At 47.3% G+C, this 19,955-nt stretch overlaps 1 protein-coding gene across 1 annotated transcript in view; it reads right to left on the bottom strand.

Annotated features, from left to right (window-relative positions):
• Positions 1 to 16,796, bottom strand: part of LOC149351543 (nephrin-like) — a 294,256-nt gene extending 277,460 nt beyond the window's left edge. The window contains exon 1 of the mRNA XM_089580900.1: positions 16,636 to 16,796. Within this exon, the coding sequence (XP_089437026.1) occupies positions 16,636 to 16,750 (115 nt within the window). The 5' untranslated portion in view covers positions 16,751 to 16,796. The remainder of the gene's footprint in view (positions 1 to 16,635) is intronic.
• Positions 16,797 to 19,955: the final 3,159 nt, after the last annotated feature.

The following is a 19,955-nucleotide window of genomic DNA, read 5'->3' as shown; positions in this document are numbered from 1 at the left end:
CCTAGTTCAGTTCCTTGTATGCGCAGGTCAGCCTCAATAAAGTTTCTTTTGGAAGCCCTTTTCACTGTCTTCCTGACTACCAGACTGCCGTCGCCACTACGCGAAAATATTAAGCAAATGCAACTTTAATTGCTTTTTAAACAAAGAAACAGGGTTGTTTTGTTTGATGTCGAATTTTTAAAAAATTCGAAAATGGTGTGGCGGAAAATTGAATGCATTGTTTACCGCAGTTAGTTCTCACTTTTGGTAGTAGGAAGCTATGATGTAGTGCAAAACGTGTGACGTTGTTGTTTATTATGTAATGGGAACGACCGGCAGCCGTTCACGCGGTGGGACGAAGAGGAGAACGAAGTGCTGTGTTGGTTTCGGTGTGACTCCTGGGTGTGTGCCTGCCGTGACGCGTCTTTGGTCAACGGCCTCCGACCTGTACTTCGAAGAGGCACCTGTACAATTACCATATCAGGAGGAAAGATGCTAAGCGTTAGTTGACGAAGAAGGACCTTGAAAAATGGAATACCTAAACTGTAAAGATAAAGGTTGGAGAGTGACAGAATGCTTGATTCAGTGAACAAATTGCACGACTACTATGCCAAGAGAGAGCGAGTGCGTCATTAATGTCTCGCTAAAGTCGTCGATTTTCAAATCGAAACTTGTAAAAGGGTGGTCGTTACTAAGTACTGGAAACTATGTGTAAACGGGAGCGCTCGGAACCATTCGGAATCAGTCGGAACAGGTCGCAACGTCGCTGGGATGATTTTCCAGATCCATGTTGCCCGTACAAGTGCTTCTAATGGCACGCGCCACATGTGTCTACTGTGAGTGATGCGAACGCTGAACGTACGAACTGACAGCAGTGTGAACGAACGCCCGCAAACAGGGACCACTTTTTTATTTCTCGTGTCTTCTGCTTTCAACATTTTGTGACCGATAAGACAGGCGATGCATTCTGGCCAAACGAGAAAAGGACTCCGGTAGAAAGCACTAGAAAGAAATGAGGTCGCACCATGCCGGAGAACGCAACGCTCGATATTTGCCGTAATTCGGAAATACGTACAAAGTGCTCATTCGTGCCTCTTTCGGCTAAAGATAGCTACGGCATGGTAATCACACCTGACCTTTCGCAACAACTTGCCGCAGTGCCAAATCTATTGCTTCAAGATGCATTTTATACTCCAGTGTAGTTGTAGGCTTCTTAATACAACGAACGGCCCAGACCCAACTCGGCACTATAGATAACCTCAGACCTCCCTGCCCGACCGAGACACTCTACAAGGCGGCGTTCTCTACCCCGTTTGATTTACTCTAGCCCTAGTCCCGTGGGCCAAAAAACTCACCAACATACCTGACTTCCACGCGGCAATATACGCCGACCGCATCACCTTACGGACGACTCAAGGCTCCATAGGGAGGTGCATGACACGTTACAATTGGCAGTTGACCTTGAACCCACTCAAATCGCAACAGCTCCTAATCACACGACTTCCCCGGGATCCACGCATACCCCCCCGAATGTATACGACGATCACATAACCCTGGTCAATAGACTCAAAGTCCTTGGCCTCTACATACAGGACACTTTGTATGCAACCTCTACTATACAACTCATAGACAAGCAAACAAAACAAATCACGAGCTTTGTCCACAGAATGGCCACGTGCAACTACGGCCTTTTCAGGAGAGGAAAACCTTTTATATAACGGACGCCCTCATAACCAGCCGCTTGAGTTATATCCTTTCCTATCACTTGCTCACCAAAACGCAACACAATAAAGCCGCTCCTTGTTAGAAAGACGGTAACCTCAGCGCTGCGCCTATCACAGTCGGTTCCCACAAATCACTCGCAACGGGCACCTACAGTACTATCTCGGAACTACCCAAAGCCCAACAAAACAATCAGATACTTCGACTAACCCACACAAAAACAGGCCAACACCTCAAACGGCATACTCACCTAGCCCCCACCACCTGCTCACCTGCCACCAACTATCAGATCACCTCACCTGACATCCAAGGCAAACTGCGCATCAGACCTTTACCCATAAATAGGAAGCACGAGCTATACAGGGGTAGACGCCATGCCCGAGCTGAATATTACACCATGAACCAGAGAGGTCGAACCCATATCCTTTACGTGGACGCCGCTCAACACGCCCTACCAGGCTGTTATACGCAGTCGTCGCCACGAGGATGGCACCATCGGGGCCGCAGCCATCCTCCACGCTAACAATCCTACGGAGGCCGAGGGCACCGCCATCACCTTGGCGCTCATACACTTTACACAAGATCGCAACATCACCTCAGATCTGCACCTACTACAATGCTGCGTACTATCAATATCAGCAAAGGATTATCAGACCAACCGCCGGACGCATTCTCGCATCAGGGCACACGCTTACCCAAGAGATAACTCTCACGTAGGTTCCTGGGCATACCTCGGTCCCCAGTAATCAGCGCGTTCATGCGCTAGTCCGCGAACTGTCCCTCCGGGACCCAGAAGATGGGACACCCGTACCCACACAGGAAACCTCCCATGCTCTACTCACATACCACCAAATCACCACTCATTACAAAAACAGCCGCTTCACTTTCCCACCCCCTGACCGTACACTAATCAAAAATAGAGTGCGGTATGGCGGCAACTGCAGACAGATTGCTACATCTCACTCTAACTCCTCAATCGCTACCACCCTACCTTGACTCTCCCATTCTGCTCAACATGTGAGGCGGCGAAGGCCACTTCATACACTATGTGTGGACATGTCCCCCAACCCATGGCAGACCCCCCCATACCCAACTTACGCCCCTCCTCATACGAGGCGCTCTGCGCGCTGCTCAACCAGCTGACCAAACATGGCTAGTGCACAGTGCACTCGGTGAAGTCCAGGCCCGGGGACTCTTGGAAAAGTAGGAGCCCAGCCTTAAGGAGCTTCTGTTTTTTTTTAAGTTGTTACCACTCCCATCCCCACCCACTCCATGCCGTCCGTCGCCCGTTCACTACCATCGGACTCGGCTTGAGGAGCACTTTCCGTTCCCCGTACCTCCGTCATATCCGGCAAGTTCCACAACTGCACGACACGCCACCAGGTGCACGCGTCGTCTGCTACAGAGCTATTAATGCGATAGCATTAGGACGATGATGAAAGCGAGAACCGTCCGTCCGGTGAAGCCTCCACCGCCAACCATATGGGAGGTGGTTTTTAGCGGGATTTTTTTCTCCCACGGGCCACCTGCCAACCGTCCTCTCTTCCTTGACAGCAGACCGTCCCAGCCTGGAAGCTACCGCCGCGGAATAAGCAAAAGAACTAGGTTCTTGACTGCGGGCGCTTAATATAGCGCAAGTCTTTTGATCCTTATCGGCTGACGAGTGATAATGCCGCAAGATATATAACGCTGTTGAGCTTTTTTTTTTTTACAGTGTGAGAAGGTAGTTACCTATAATACTGTTTGATTTAAGAACGCACTGGAGTGACATTATTAGTCCGTATAGAAGTAATCGGTACGAGAAAAGCATGTCTAAGTACCACGCCAATTAAGCAAGCAGGATGTAGCACGCAGACACGGAGCTGTCCAATCTAGGCGCTTCTATTTCTAGGCGGTAGTAGAGCTTACATCGACCGTTTTTTTTTTTTTCATTGTAATAAGCCTCAATCGTAAGCATCGATTCAAAACGCTCTCCAGTGCGCCGTTCACATCAGAACCTAGATTTTAAAGCATCGGTGGATGAGAAACTTTTTACGCCACATCACCTGGATAACGAGTATTTCTGAATAGTGCCGGTGATTCAAGATAAGCTACGTTAACCTAGAGCAATAACAAAAAACAAATTACAGATACACTTGGCGGGATCACATTTTTCGAGCAACCACAAAGCAGCGGTGAGTACTGCTCGTACAACAGTGGTAGCGCGCGGCGTATATATAACCTGCGATAGAGTAGCTGCTCGATCGAGTCTGCTCCCCAACGCGCGCTGTTAGTATACGCGCATTTCAAGGGAACAGCGCCGAGCTCCCGTAATGAAATATGCACACGAAAGCTGACACGCATCTATCTTTGCGCGCCGTGAAAAACACATGGTCTGATGCAAACGCGTCCATTTTCCTTGATCCCTCACGTATGGATCCGGTACGAGCATATTTGCATCACTTTCGCCCACCCATTCTTCCCTTTCTTCGACTTCTATTCCTCCGTCTTCTTGAGGCACGCAGCGTTAGCATGAATCTGTGCAGAGAAAAAATCGTGATTTTTTTTCTTAGTATCTTCGCAGTTACAGCGCCGTTCCCAACGCGTTCGTGCTAAGGTAATGGAGGTACGCGTCTCGTCGGCGTTTTTCATCTGCAGCCGATCAAAATCGGAGGGCCGACCTGCTCCGCGCCAGGAGCAGCTGACGACTTGTTTGCAGATGAGAAAAGGCCGATGAAAGTGGGCCCCGAAAAAGCAGCTAGCGGCTGTCTAGCTAGCCCAGTGAGCAAACAATGAGCGCTCTGAACTGCGCCTACTGACGCTCGCCAGCATCAATCACCCGCTTCGGATCGTTTCTGGCGCCGAACGCGAGCCTCGCCACGTGTCGGCAGTAATGTATGCCGGACCATGCATGCTACTGACGGATACATGTCCAAGCTGCAGTGGATAACCGTTGCGGGCGCCCAACCTTTCGTTTTTACCACACGAAATCTGCCACTTCGATAACCCCTCGGGTCTGAACATGTAGTCTGTATGCGCACTCGAGCGCTTACAGTAAACTGATCTCATCACGGTTGTTTTTGCTTCTGTGCAGCCGACCCTTGCGCAATGGCAAACATTTCACTGTCTTTCTTTAATTTCGAGAAACTTTTCCCTTCTGCGTATAAGCAACGGGCAACGTGAATGGTCAAACGGTGCGAAAGGCAGTGGGCAGACGCAGATCGATGTCCCATTAAGGCACACCTGAGTGCGAAAAGGAGGCATCTTTAGCCCCTTTAACTTGAGCCCAGTGCCACACCATGCGCTCATCCTTTCGCCTCCGTGCTGCGCATGCAGGTTCGAGGCGCCCATCGGCGGGCGGCGTGTTTTGGGCGCACGCAGCCGAGGCATCCGATGCCCGCGATCATCGGGCGACAGGTCCGTGCCCTGGGCCCCGCCGGAGCCGCGCAGCCTCGACTCCCGCGAGTTGAAAACGCCCCAGGGAGTACTGCCGCCGCGAAGGCCCCCGTCCTGCCCGGATCGTGTTTTCCTTTTTCCCATCGTTCGCTCGGTGGCCTGCATGGTGCGCGCGCATGGCCCATTGAAGTTCCTCGACAGAGCCGGCACCCGTGGAGTGTTCAACGAAGCCCGGCCGGCCCAATCAGGGCTACGCGCCTCGACTTCCGGCTCTGGGCTCCAATTAGGGTTCGGAACGGTTCCAGCGCCTCCCTGCTCGCAGGAGCAGACAACGGTGCGGCGGCTGCGTTTTACGACCCGCCACGGGAGAAGCCGGGCCAGCGCGAAAACACTCTGGAAGCCCTTACTTTCGCACTTTGTCGCTCCTTTTCTCCCAACGAAGCAAGTTCACTACAAGTGCGCGTGCGCGCACCCTATACGCTTTGGAACGGCGCGCCACAAGGCCTCTCGCCAGGTGCCGGCCATTGGGCTCTTGGCAACAGGAATAAGAACTCGATAGCTCTGAGGTTGCGGCAAAATACGAGCCACGCTAACAAGCACCTCACGCTCGTGCGGAGGGCGTCACGTCGGGCACCGATGGTGGTTCCGCTTTACGTTTCGTTTTGTTCTTGCCGGTTTCTGTCCGCTGTGGAGCTTTAATTTTATGTTTGTCGTTAAAACTCCGCCAGTCGGCCGTCTGTGATAAACATTCCATTTATGTATATATATATTTTTTTTCATTCAATGAACCTCCTTCTCCCTAGGTGAGCCAATTATTATAAAGCTCTATGTGTCTCAATTATTGGGTTGGTCGGGCTGATGCCTGAACTTTTCAGTGTTAAGAATGCGATATTTCAAATCTCAGGTCAAATATTGTTCGTTTCACTCTTACGGCGTTGATAAACAAATAAAGTGATAAAGAAATGAATGGACGAATATTTAAATATAAAATAAAGGCGATACGAGTAAATACCGACATTCGCCTGAATCTATGCACGCGATCGGAGTGAGGAGAAATCGATAGGATAAGCGTCTAAGTAAATTAAAGTGCCATCTGTATCACCATTACCCCCAAAACTAAGCTCAGCTTCAGCAAGTTATGGGATTTATTGTCAATCGGGAGTGTTCGAAACGTAGCGCGATAACGTCCGACGTTCTTCGTCCCCTAAATCTCTAGGTTCTATGCGAGACATTTGCCAATTATAGTTCATGTTTTATCGGGGTTTAACGTCCCAAAGCGACTCAGGCTATGAGGGACGCCGTAGTGAAGTGCTGCGGAAATTTCGACCACCTGGGGTTCTTTAACGTGCATTGACATTGCACAGCACACGGGCCTCTAGAATTTCACCTCCGTCGAAATTCGACCACCGAGGCTGGGATCGAATCCGCGTCTTTCGGGTCACCAGCCAAGCGCCATAACCACTGAGCCACCGCGGCGGCCATTTGCTAATTATACCGCAGAAACAGGCATTTTTTTGACGTCACAAATCGTGGCGTAACGCGCGTGTGTAGACTTATGAAGAGGGCCCGGGACCTAGACTCGGGCAATACAGCACGCCCGAGGAACGACACGCACATTCACCACACCATTATCACGTGGTGCCATTCGGGTGCAGGTTTCGCCAGATATCTGTTTTTGCTTATTGCCGTCTCTCTTAAATATAGAACCGCCAAGAACTGCGCACAGTCATTTCACAAATGGGCTCGTTTCGAAGCTGGCTCACGCTTGCGAAAATTTAAGTCACGTCGCTTCCCTCGTTGAGCGGCAAAGAAAAACAAACAATCAAGAGTGTCTTTCTGCGAAAGAATTAAGAAAGACAATTGTCAGACGTTCATCTGTCGAGCTTGGTTGCACGCCGGTCCGATAGTTGCCGCGACAGTTGTATTTTACGCTGATGGGACCTCGCATGGTGAAGTCGAGACACCAACCAAGTCGATTAAACCACGCCGACACCTGCAACACCGATGAAACTCTCGCCAAATAAAGAAAATCCCGAATAGTTTCTTTTGGACAATGTATCTGGGTGGGTGCTCCCCATGTCATGGTCGATGCTCTAGCAGTGGAATCACAAAAGTACTGATGGGGTACTGTGAGCGCCACACTGCTGCTCGACTAACAATTGCCGCTTCCAAAATCAACGCAAAACAAAGCAAGAAAACAGATGTGCTGCGGAATGTGCACTGCACAAAACGACTAAGGCGGCCAGAGTAATGGAGCGTAAATATCAGTCGGCTTATAAAATGGTGAAATGCTCACGTTTTTTACTATTCTTTGGTTCGCAGCTTCGAGTAAGATACAGAAAACGCCGTTCTTGCGCTGGTAGAAGCAATATTTAGTTTTTTCTCATTGCAGAAACTTTGGACGTCTGCAGTTGAGTTAAGTATTATTTTTTACGAAAACACTAGGTAGGTTAAGCACGTACAAGGCAGGGAACTGGCTGAGCGATGACTTGCATTTATTCTTTTATTCGGAAGCAAGAGCATATTTATAAGCTCAGTAGCCACAAATTTATAGCTAACGGTTGTTTAATCGCCGGTTTGTTCGCGAAAAAGATGATTAAACTGTAGTCAAGTCTCCAGCAGTCGCAAAAAATCCAGTCACTTCTTCGCATTTGTAGAACATACAACTGTTCGGAGCTAAAAATAATCAACTGCTTAGCTGAGTATATTAATCAAAGACGAATCCGCATCTTTTGTAAACAGCACAAACGCATGTGTGCTAGAACTAATCAGAGAATGTGAAAGCGCAAATCAGAGCAGGATTCCGGTCGGATACCCAGCGCTAGCAGAACGAGAACAAGGAACGCAGAGGGAAGAAATTGATTGAATGGTAGACGCAAAAGGCACACCGCACTCCGGTCGCAACCAGTCGCACAAGCGTCACTCCCTAATGAAGCGACTCACTGCATCGCTGACTAAGTTAGCGCGTCGTAACTCGCAAGCTGCACTTAGCGTCGAGTCAGAAAGATAATCTTACTTTTCACATTGCATGCTACACTTCAATGTGAGGTCGCCTTGAAGTGCGACATGCTCGCTTTCACGCAATGGTATGTGTACGTTGTGTTCTCTGGAGTTCGTGTTCACTGTTATCAACATCGACTCGTTTTGAAAACTGCCGGGAAACTTTTGTCATGTTTTATTTTCCAATCTTTGTAGAAATAAAAATGAATTTGTAATAAAGGCATTGAACGAACGCGTTCCATACAATACAAATGTAAAACTGGCGCTTCATGATCAAAAGCAACAGGCACGCCGTAGTGGAGGGCTCCGGAAAAATTTTTAACACCTAGGGTTCTTTAACGTGCTCGGACATCCCGCAATACACGGGCATTTCGGAATTTTACCTTCAACTGTGAAGGCGCATTTGGCGATCCTTAGAGACAGGAGTGAGACGAGACAGCACAAAGGACCAGGTCAAAAAAGACGAGACGACATACAGCGCTCGTTAGTGGTCTCATCATTTTACAGCGCTAGTTGTTATAGCAAGGTTCTGCCGCGTTCACATCGAGCCTCGCCACCCTCACGCGTCCGCGAAAGCCATACGGGGCGCAGATGTTAGGGCAGAGTGCGTGCGCCGCATGATGAAGCAGCTGCTGAGGACCAACCAGAAACGAAACGCAAATTCTGGAAAGGATTCCCAGGTGGGGATGAGGACAAGCAGTGCGGATGCGACAGGGATAGGCGCCCTATTGTAGAGTGACACCGTGGTACAGATGGATGGCATCGGCGCGGACAGCGACGCAGCTGCGTAGATAGAGGGCTACGCAGCAGAAGCGACGGAGTGACAGATACAGAGGATGCCGCCGCACACGGAGTGAGCACACCCTCCCCCCCCCCCTTCCCCCAACCTGCGAACTGATGTGGTAGACAGTCCCGGAGTGTTGACGTGGTAGGCAAGTCGCGCTAACAACACTGCCGCGAACAGAGTGAAACTAATGCGAGTGGAAGATCTTGTTCGTGACGCGGCGCGTAAGCGAGAGCCGAGGGCGGTGAAACGTGAACAAGCCGATGGTAGTGGAGGGACCGTCAAAACACATTACGTATTCCTAAAACAAGCAACAACGCAAAGCAAGCGTAAATGCAAAAGTACAAAACGCAAGCAGCTAGCGCTGATCATACGAAATTACCACGGGTGTAATAACCACATAAATATTTTTCCCTTGTTATTTCCGCTCTGTTGCTATAACAGAACACCAACTAGGCCGTAAGCTCAGTCTCGTAAGCGACTGAAGCAAAACGTCCAAAAGTTTTTTTTTTAATTTTGCCGTAGAAGGAAGCGCTCAGGAACGGATCGTTGGAATGGTACCATCAGAAGCAACAAGAAGAACGACCCTCTGATCACCTAGCGTCAAATATGCTGGTGCCGACGAGCTTGCCTGCGCTTTTCTGCCGGTGTTTACCTTTTTATGGGTTCGTTTTCTCGTAGATACGTGGCACCACCGGTAGCTTTTGTTAGTTGCTTCGTAATTTGGGGTTAGGTTGTCCATGACATTATAAGCGCGAACTCAGACCAAATTTACAGCTGCTTCACCGCAATATTAAGCTTTGTGTGGCGCGGCACGCTTCACAGGAGAAAAAGGCGACAACCGTGCGTTTGACGCCGATACACGAGGGCCTACTGCGCACATGGTTTCCATCACCAGGATGTGGCTTCCTCGGACAAACCAACTGAAGTTCAGAGCGGCAGCTGTCAGTGTGACAGCCAGAATCTTACGTGGCACCCGGCAGCGTCCGCCCAACCCCCCCGAGCTGGACCTTCACTTATACCGGTAGGCTGTCGTTGAGGACAGCTGGCAGGGCACAGACCTCTGATGAACACGAGCGCAGGGAGCAACAGCTTCTTCAAAGAGAGTAAAACGACGCAAAAGAAATAGCAGAGCAGCGAAAGAGTCTTACCATCGCTAAGTAATTAGGCATCACGTGTTCGACGTACAAATGCTTCTATGACACTGTTCATAACCATTGATGGCTGTTATAAGACAGGCTATATGTGACACGTTTCACAAAGGCGCACACCCATTGGAAAATTTTTTATTATTATTTCCATACAGTCATGCCGCACAAATTATGTAGGCTCTTGATTGAGCGTTGGCTCTGTTGGTGAGCTACCTTGCTCATGGAGAGGTGTAGCATTCGGCTACTCCTTTGGTCTACTTCGCGATCATATTGGAGAGAGATAGAGTTCCACGACAGTGCCCTTACCTGTCGCCGCCATGCGCGCTGCGCTTTATCTAATACACATATATTTTTTCACGCTTCCCACAAGGCCGCAAAAGCCGCCATAAAAAGTTGTATTGTCGCTGCAATAAAGGCGGCGCGCAAAAGGCGCCCGAACGTGAGCCATGCGGCTTCGAAACTTTCAACAGACAGTGTATACAGTCTATACACAAGTTTTTGTGCTAGCTGCGGCACGCATGGCTCTATTGGAAAACAGGAGAGACTCCTGAAGGAACTCAAGTAGCTCTCCTGGTGGTATATTAAAGCATCTAATTTTTTCTCGGTTGCAGAGAAGCGACTCTGGCTGGGATGTTTCGGTAAAAACAGAATTTCGGTAAAAATGAATAAATTTGTCTATTCTTTGATTCTTTTGCCCAGGGAAAACAAAAACAACTCCTGCATAGAACTGATTATTTAGAAAACGTGCGGAGTGCCGTAAATTGAGTCGGCTTCGCATTCCGTTTCCCCAACAATCATGGATTGCTTTGCGCAGCTGAGTGACACCACGTATCAGAATAGGTCCCAGGAAAGGCAAATACATTGTATATTAGTGCCACAAAATACATTCCTAGTGCTCCACATGTAACACCTATTGCAAGCTCACTTTGATAACATGCTACGTCTTAACAGCGGCTGCCATCAGTAGGTTCATTAGCATGCAGGGCGAAATATCCTCAAATATTTGATTTCCGACATTACAGGCGCTTACAAAGGAAGTTTAAAGCAATTAAGAAAGAAAAGGCAGTGATAAGCACACACTTCCACCTCCGTGAGAGTCGGATTAGCCTAATTGCGCCACGGGTGCATAGCTGAATAAGAACATCTAGAGTAGGTATAACGGTGACGGTGCTGTGCGCTCCGCATGCCGGACGAAATCGACGACGGCCAAGTCTGCGAGGGAGACGATTTCGAAGACGAACGCATTGTTAACGCAGCATTCAACATGCCCAAGTACGGCAGTGCGCTTAAAACATCTCAAGATGCATACACTTTCTTGATTGCGGATTAAACTAGCGAATTTATCCCTCGCCTCAAATAGACCTTTTGTTTTAAAGGCTCAGTAACAAAATATGGTGATAGCTAGAAAGAACAGGAATAAATAAAAAATATTATTTGTGTCTCCGCTCTTTCATAGTTTTGTAATTTAGTGAGCGCTGACGTCTAGTTTGGATAAGTATTCAGAATTGACTGTCTAAGCGGAACAGGCATGCTCGGTCAGATGATAAACAAAGTTTATCGTACTGTCATTCCTGCAGTACTGAAGAACGGCGAACACGAACTTAACTGGTGCATTGGCGAGTAGGGAGCAGGCACGTCCAAATAAATACATCCATTTTACAATATGATTTATTTGTTCACCTAGTGGTATTAAATACAATGGGTTAACTTTTTCTACACTCGGGTTTGAAAAATAATTCTCTTCCTTCTGTAAGTAAATGTACGAGAAATCATTCGAGGCCCATGACAAGAAATATGATCAGGGGCGGAATTTTTAGAAAATATAATTTTTGCTACATGTCATCGCTAACGGGCTTCAGAGTACTGACTATTACTTTCATAAACAGCTTTACGATGATCTGGAGCGTATGTGTCGCGTTGTTTTGGAAAAAAAAAAACGATATATTTGCGCAAAAAGAAAGAGCGCCCTGAATTCAAATGGTATTGTTTTTGATTTGTGGCTGGCCGGGGTAAGACGAGCAGTACAGCAGTTCGGTCGTTTGCCAGCTCAGACTGGAAGGGCACTACAGGAGCATAGTAAAAAAAAATTAAGAAATTACAAAGAAGGCAGAAAAAGGTGCAACAAGCACCAGTGGCCGCAAGAAAGTAAACTGTCCTGGCTTGGAAGGCAGGCCAGGGCTTGTAGAGATGAGCCGAATATCTTGTTTGCCTGCCGTAAAGCTGCATACGTCGAGGAAGCGCGCGGATGCGTTTATTCTTTCAACCGCTCTTCGGTGGCGCCCATCCCTCACATCTCAAAAAGAGACGCCTTTTTGTGGCATTAGCTACTTTCAAGCAGGCTGCTACTTATTAAAATCGCACAAATATGCCTTTTAAGGCTGAATATACTACAGATCGCTGAGTCCGAGTGAAAATAGCCGATGGCTGTAAACAGCTTCTAACTTTCGTGGTTTTGGGCTCTTCATGCCCGCGAGTTCCTGAGCGTGCGAGCAGGTGTTACTTCATCTTTCTTCTGATGATTACCTCCAGGGCTCTGTCTCTCTCTTTTTTTTTAGATAAATGAAATTCGCTTCGCTACCTTCGCGAACACATAAGTAGGAAGCAATTACTTCACCTCAGCCATCGGAGGACTTCACGCGTCTTGCTAGCTTTCCCACCAAAGTTTGTAACCTGAGGCCGAGGACTTTCTTTCCGAAATACACTTTGGTTATAATTCACTTTTCTTCGAGGACGGTGCTTTCGTTTTTCTGTTTCAGTCCTGGCAGCCCTCAGCTTTCAAAAAGAAAACAGTGAATATTTTTTGCTTAGCGAAAGCTAGTTAGCTGTAAAAAAGTAATTAAAAAGCAATCGTGCAACATGATTATCAAAGCAGATTTAACACTTTCTTAAAATGTAGCGTGAGCAGCCGTCTCGTGGCCTGTCGCATATTTGGAAAACCCTCTTTAGCGCGATGATTTGTTGTTGTAATGCGGCTGGAGTCTTAGTTTAAAGTGATACCGGAATAAAGGCATCAGTTTTTGCAGTATCTAGGCAAGCTTGGTGAACCAAACCAGATAGTATTATGCGTTGATTAGAGGTTCTCTTGCACTTAATTCACGCAGACCTTGCTTTAGAAATAGCCAGCTTAAAGCTTCATTGTTGCCACTAAACTAGCGGCATTGTTAAGCAGGCTAAAATGTAAAATCTTAAAGAATCCTCAAGAAAACCTTGGAGAAAAAAACCTCAGCAGTTCCAGACTGTTGACTTTCTTATAATTAGCTGGCAAGTTTACTATGACGAATTAGATGCTGCACTGTCACAGTCTATTCAAAATACATGGAAATCATGGCGCACACCTAAATGACGGTCTAGAGATGAAAAAAGACATTCCGACCGAAGACTTACGAAAGAACCGATGCTTTGGTACCGACTGAGAACCGTTTTCAAAGTTGACTGGGTGAAAGCAAATGACGCGCTTTTTAACCTTCTTTTTGAACCACTGCCACCAGTCAGGGAAATGGGGTGAACAGCGGCAGTGGGCCCAAAAAAGGTTAAAATCTGTTTTTTTGCTCCCACCCAGTCAACACTGAAGAGGAAGCCGAGTCGATGCCGAAACGTCATGTTTACGCAAAAGGTGTACTGTCGCTAAAAAACGGAGACAACACACACAACAAGACAGGTGTTGTCTCCGTTTTTTAGCGCCAGTACGCCTTTTGCGTAAACATGTCACGCTACAACCAACTAGCTCAAATCAAAGTATTGCCGAAACGTCAGATCTCGATAAGCCTTTGGTCGGAGTGTCTTTTTATCTCTCTAACTCGCCTCCCGACCAGGCTGATTTCTTCCCAAATGTTTACATTCTAATACGGTCATCTGAAATAAATACCCAGCTCGGGTTTTGATAGAGCTTAGAAGCCAGCACTGCCATAATCACAGCGAACACTTCTGAGTACTGCCCGAATTGAGGGCTATAGCACCCGCATGCTGTGCAGAATAGGGTTTCTGTGAAAAACAAACAAACAAAAAATAAGGAAGAAAGTTACTCTCGACAAGGCCCAAGGAGTCCTCTAATTAGTCTCTGCTAACAGTCACTTTACGAAACCTCGCGCTGCAAGTAGTTGCTCGCGGCAATTAGCGCTCGAAGGAGTCCGCGTTGACGTTACCAAACACGGCTACTATGGAGCTATGACTTGCACCTCCCAAGCCGCAATTGCAGGGTTCCCTTTGGAGCGTGCCAGCAATCGTGGAGGTTCCCCTGAACGCGCACAACGTCTATCGGCGGAAAGCTTCCCGGCAATGCCTCCATTCTGCTGAGAACGACACGTGCCCGAGCTCACCCTCGGGAGTGGCAGCAGTCCGTCAATGTCTCCGTCTGGGCGCTGGGGAATGTCATCACCGCCAGACCCCTTTTGACCGGCACCCGCTGTCTGGGACAGATGGCACACGTGCCGACCAACCCTGAAGAACTAGTGCCGGACTACAAGACAGCTCGCCCGCAAGACTAAAAAAGAAGAGCCAGCCGCAGCCGCCGACGAGTACCAGCGTCTGGAGCAGGGCTACATTCATCGCTGGCCCCGGCATAGATTATATCCTTTTAGCGTGCAGAGCGGTATTGACCCGGGGCCATGTATACATGGTTTCCTGTTATTGCCAGAGATGTGCCCGATGCCCTTCATTCGCCGGCGTGTACAACAAGGGCGCTTCATGTGCTTGCATTTCCATGCTGACTGGCGCAGCGCTTCACGCGCGCACGTGTATTAAGTCACCTCTAAGGCAGTTATTATGCCTGGTCGTGGATCATGAACGACAGCTTACTTGCTTAAAGAAAATTTGGTTCTACATGGAGATCGGTCTTGTTCTCTCTTTCTTTTTTAACCGGTATTCGAACTAACTTTACGTTTGGACTACTGAGCATGGACATACTTTAAAGCCATCAGCGGACCGTCTGCACTGGCCTCGTTTCTTTGCATGTGTTGAAAAGAAAAAAATGGCATAACACAACATTGAGTACTAACTTCACGTGCCTAGCCTCTTTTTTTTTTTTCCCCCTGTAAAGGCCATCATTACGCTGCTGCTCTTAATCGGAACACGTGCTACGTTTATGGCTGGTGAATTTGCTGGCAAGTATACTGCTTTTGTCCTATATTAGGCTTTTAACGATTCTCTGTACACGCTTGTTACCCTGATGCTGAAATAGGGTCCTCTCTTACAACGGTGGACATGGCCTGCGGGGGCTGTGACAATGCGAACAGGAGGCCTCGTGGAAGGCATTGCCCAGTTGTTTTCTTTGGACCATTTGTTCGTTTTAAATCCGACCAATAAGATTGCTATTTATGCTGTGGAAACTGCACCCCTCGCTTCAGAAACCCTCAGCTCTTCCAACAAGGAATAAGCTTGACACTTTCGGCGAAGGAAATAGAAATAATATCGTAGTTTCGGTAACCAAGAAGCGCAGCGTACTTCCGACTGGAGTGATCTTGTCAGCTCTTCAAGTTATGCTCATTCAGTCGAATTCGTGTCATGCTCCTTGTAGTGTTCACGGTCAGACACAATGATTTTGGCACTAGTGTGAAACAACAGAAGATTTGCTAAGCTGCTTGCGGGGCAAACAGGAATTGCTGACCCCGCTTACCCCAAAAATTGTCAAAACTTAATTTATTCAGGCGCGTAAACGCCTCATTCTTTCGCTGTTTTCGGGATATCATATACATTAAATGCCTTATTTTAAGCAAAAACTCTTTCATATTTGATGGCTTCTTGAATTTATTCCCGGCATGGAGCTAGTGAAAGAGAAGACATGGGAAGTGAGCTGCTTCCTGTTTCGTGAACTGCAGTATCTGTTCACAGGGCTCGACATCGAGTCACAATTTCCCACACGGCTTCCACAACGAAGGCCCTCAGATGACGGAGCACGCATGTTTTACTACCCAGAAACAGCTCCAGTGCTGCGTGCTCTAAAGTGGTGTCAATCTTTTCTGTGACTAACCTTTCGGCTCAAGGCAATGCTTCTTTTACGCACAGTAAACAGAGGCAGCAACCCCAACAGTGAAGCAGCTCATACGCCTGAACTCTTAGGTGCATTTGTTTCCGTACCGATTTATTTTAAACTTTTTGTCTCTCTCTTGTTTTCATTTTCTTAGAAAACTATGGCTAACTTAACTTCTGAAATAACCAATATTTGTTTCTTTTCTTTTTTGCAATGGCTACATGCCAGACACATTTCTCAAGCCGGTGCTTAACTTATCTCTTGTCACTGAAAGAACTTATCGAGATGCGTTCACAGTGCCCATCACTTACTGCTCGAGCAGTACTCGACGACTGGTGAAAGTAGTCCGAACCGACCCGTCCGGAGGGAAAGACGTGGGAGCTAAAAGAAAAGTCGAAGTCTGAAAGAACGAGTTAGAGGCACGCGGATGCAGTCTAAACGCGAAGGCGGCAAAGAGTAAACGCGGAAGGCGATTGCGCGCCGCCTCCGTGTTTACAAGTTTCCCGCCTTCACCGAAACTCTGACACGCGCGACTTCAGCCGCGGAGAGCAGCTTCGCCGCCGCGGTGCCCTACCGGAGCATCAGCTCGGCAGAGACGGGGCAAGAGTCGCAGCGTGTCTTGATGTGGACACGCTGTCCGGCACCGAGCGGACACCGACCTTTGCGCGTTGGCTCGAGCGGCTGCAGGCCCATCAGCGACGATACTCCGAGCGTGAGCAGCGTCAGCGTGCAGTGGAGCAGGCGACCGATACGAATCCAACAGGTCGAGCACATAATGATGCCAAGTCACCGTTGGACGGCGGCTACCGCGCGCGCACACGGCCGGCGACGAACAGACGCGGCCGGCCCGCAAGACAGAAGGGGGCCCACCGTGGAGAAGAGGCCCCCGCCACGTGGGATCGATGACACGGCGGTCGTAGCGCGACGAGCTCTGCTGATCGGGGCTCGAACGCCGGGCATGCGAGCCGCCAACTCGCGCCTGGCGTCGGCAGCGCCATGCCCCTGTGCTGCCATCTCTCGAAGCTCCCGGCAGGCAGGTAAGACTTCGCGGGCGTCGTTCTCCCGACGTTCCCGAGCGTCCCGCTGGCAGAAAAGTGGTTCGGTTTCGATCGAATTGATCCCGCCTGGACGAGCCGGGGATTTTATATCGCTCACGTTCAGAAGTTTGGACCGGCGTTCAGTCCACTCGCGACAGGGTTGGCGCATGTAGCCCATGCGAGGCAATTTGGAAGGGACGTCTGCGCATCTTCTGCGAAGCAGGAGAAGGGGGAAAGAAAGGAACGCTCGAACAAGAAGCGCAGGAAAGGGGAACGCATGCAACAATGAATATGAAAATATTATTGATGATGACAGTGGAATTTAGTAAATCGAATTCGGGAGAGCATTATTAGTCCAAGAGTAAAAGCAAATATTTTCAATTCAATGTGTTTTATTTCCTGCATGAGTACAAACCATTAGAAGCAAGTGCTTGGGGCCGATAGCCAGGGGCTAGTGTTGGGTCCAAAAAATAAAAGTGCACTGTTACAGGGAGGCGTCATGAAAGTTATTGGACTTTAAAAGCTTTGTATTAAGAAACGAGTAGCATAGATACTATACATTGGTACAGAACACTATTTACACAAGGTGGAATCGTGTACAGTTATGGGAAGTGGAACACAACGTTGCGGTTTTTCACAGATTACACATTGTAGCACTCACTGTAGGGGATCAAAAAATATAAGCTGAACTAGTACGGAGGACAGTGGTGAAGGACAGCACCAGGTCAAAGATTTTAATCAAGCCTCAGATCAACAGGAGTTTTATTCCACACTATTGCACCAACATAAGGCGCTCACCATGTGTGTTTTTAGTAAGGGGAAAATTGAAATTGTTGAGGGCGACGTTTCTTGGGTGCTTCAATGGACTGTTAAATATGGAGACAGGTAATGAATGATCGCTTCTAATTATGTTATGTGCGCAAAATGCCGTTTATCGTCCAGCGTTTGATGAAGATTTATTATGTTTTGCGAATTTCATTATATTAAGTGGATGCTTTTGTTACCTCCTGATAGTATCAAGATAAGTAGCGTAAGTCCAGCCCCGAGATTCTAAACAATATGACAAGTGACTAGCAGTAATTGCAAATTATAGGATATCTAAAACGTTAGGGTCAAAGCGATCTCGAAATTGTATAAGGGTGGAACAACACAGAGGCCAGCTTAGAGCAAACAGCAGTTTGCTTTTTCCAGTGTAAGTTGCTGTCAAATAAAATACCTAGGTATGTGAAGGAGTTACTTTTTAGAAGTGCATTATCATTAATAACCAGTTTAATTATTGCGTAGTTTATGGGTTTTTCGGTGAGTGAAAGACCTTGTATGTAGTTTTCTTAGTATTAATAGTTAAACAGTTCGGCAAAAACCAATCTGATATTTTTGCTGAATAATTAATCTATAAAACAGTTCCACCTCGTTCTCAGCAGTGAATGAGATGGCAGTGTAAGTATCTGAAGTAAGTATCTGAGGCAAGTCGTTAACATAGAGGGTAAAAAGCTGGGGCCCAAGCACTGACCTCTGTGCTACACCTCTGATTATACGTTGTAGGGAAGATGTTACGCTGTTAATGGATAATATTTGCTGGCGATCGGTGACGAAACTATTAAATAAATTAAAGCTTTTCCATCAGAATCCGTATTTATCTAGTTTATTAAGCATAATATTAGGACCCACTGTATCAAAGTCTTTCTGTAGGTCCAAGAACACCACAGCAGCAAGCTGATTATTATGTAAGGTGGTATTATATGTTCGGCTAAGAGAAAGAACGGCTGTGTACGGAATCCATGTTTCTGTGGGCAAATAATTTGGTATTTTTTAAGGAACTTATGAACGGGTTTGCTATTAGTTTTTCGAAAATATTACTGATAACACTGAAAACTGAAATTGGTCTCTAACAACACGGGTCCGATCGATCACACTCTTTAAAAATTGGGATAACTTTGGCTATATACAGGCGTGGTGATGAACAGAGAGTGGGTAATTAAGCGGTATAGAATAGGGCCAAAAATATCTCTGTAGTTTCTTTATTGAGGCGCGCGGTCATACCATCTGGGCCTGCTGATTTATTTGTGGGAAAGGTTTTGACAGCAAAGATTTCATTCAAATCGATGTCTTCCATAACAAATGTGTTTGTCATTGAAAGAAGAGTACTACTATTATGCACGTTATTAGTGCGAATTTTTGCGGGCAAGGCGGGGCAAAAACTGGCGAACTAAGAATTGAAAGTCTCTACTGAACTTTGAGTAATATGGCCAGGTGCTGAATGTTCTTTGTGAGAGTGTCCTAAAACTTCCCTCATCATATTCCACATTTTCTTTGTATTACCAGCAGCTTCCCTGATGAGCCGCGAATAATATTACTTTTTACTTGCCCTTATAAAGGAAGCGATTTATGGTGAGCCATCTTGAACTGTCAGAGATAACAATCATTGGTTTTGTGATGTGTACGTTTGTGATACCAGTGGTCTTTCTTATTTAGTATGCCTGAAATTTGTTCGCTCATCCAGGGGCAAATTGGCTTATCCCAATAGTGAATAGGTATGTTCCGGCTACTGCTGGCTATCACGCTGGTGAGAGACCCAGTTAATGTTTTGAACTCTTACTTTACATCATCATGATATACCCGATCAGGAGTAAGTAAGAGAAGATGTTTGCGCATTACGTCATAGTTTATTATAGGAGATTGTTTCGTGTTCTCACGTTTTATGGTTCTCGAGCTACGAACGGTTAGAAGTATAGGGAAATATCTGACATTAGAGTACTGTAAACACAGCCTTGATGCCTGAATTTATGTTTGTTAAGGCCTGGTCTATTAAGGTCTCCATGGAACCAGTAACACATGTAGGTGTTGTAATTAGGTTACGGAAATTGCAAGATTCCAGCAGAGAAGTATAATATTCATTGGATGAGTTCATAGTATCAATGTTAATGTCACCAACGATGGCTATA

The sequence above is a fragment of the Amblyomma mixtum genome, chromosome 3 (assembly GCF_055824585.1).
Source record: "Amblyomma mixtum isolate Tamu chromosome 3, ASM5582458v1, whole genome shotgun sequence".
NCBI classification, from domain to species: domain Eukaryota; kingdom Metazoa; phylum Arthropoda; class Arachnida; order Ixodida; family Ixodidae; genus Amblyomma; species Amblyomma mixtum.
The sequence above is the reverse complement of the archived record's forward strand: the minus strand, read 5'-3'. Positions and strand labels throughout refer to the sequence as shown.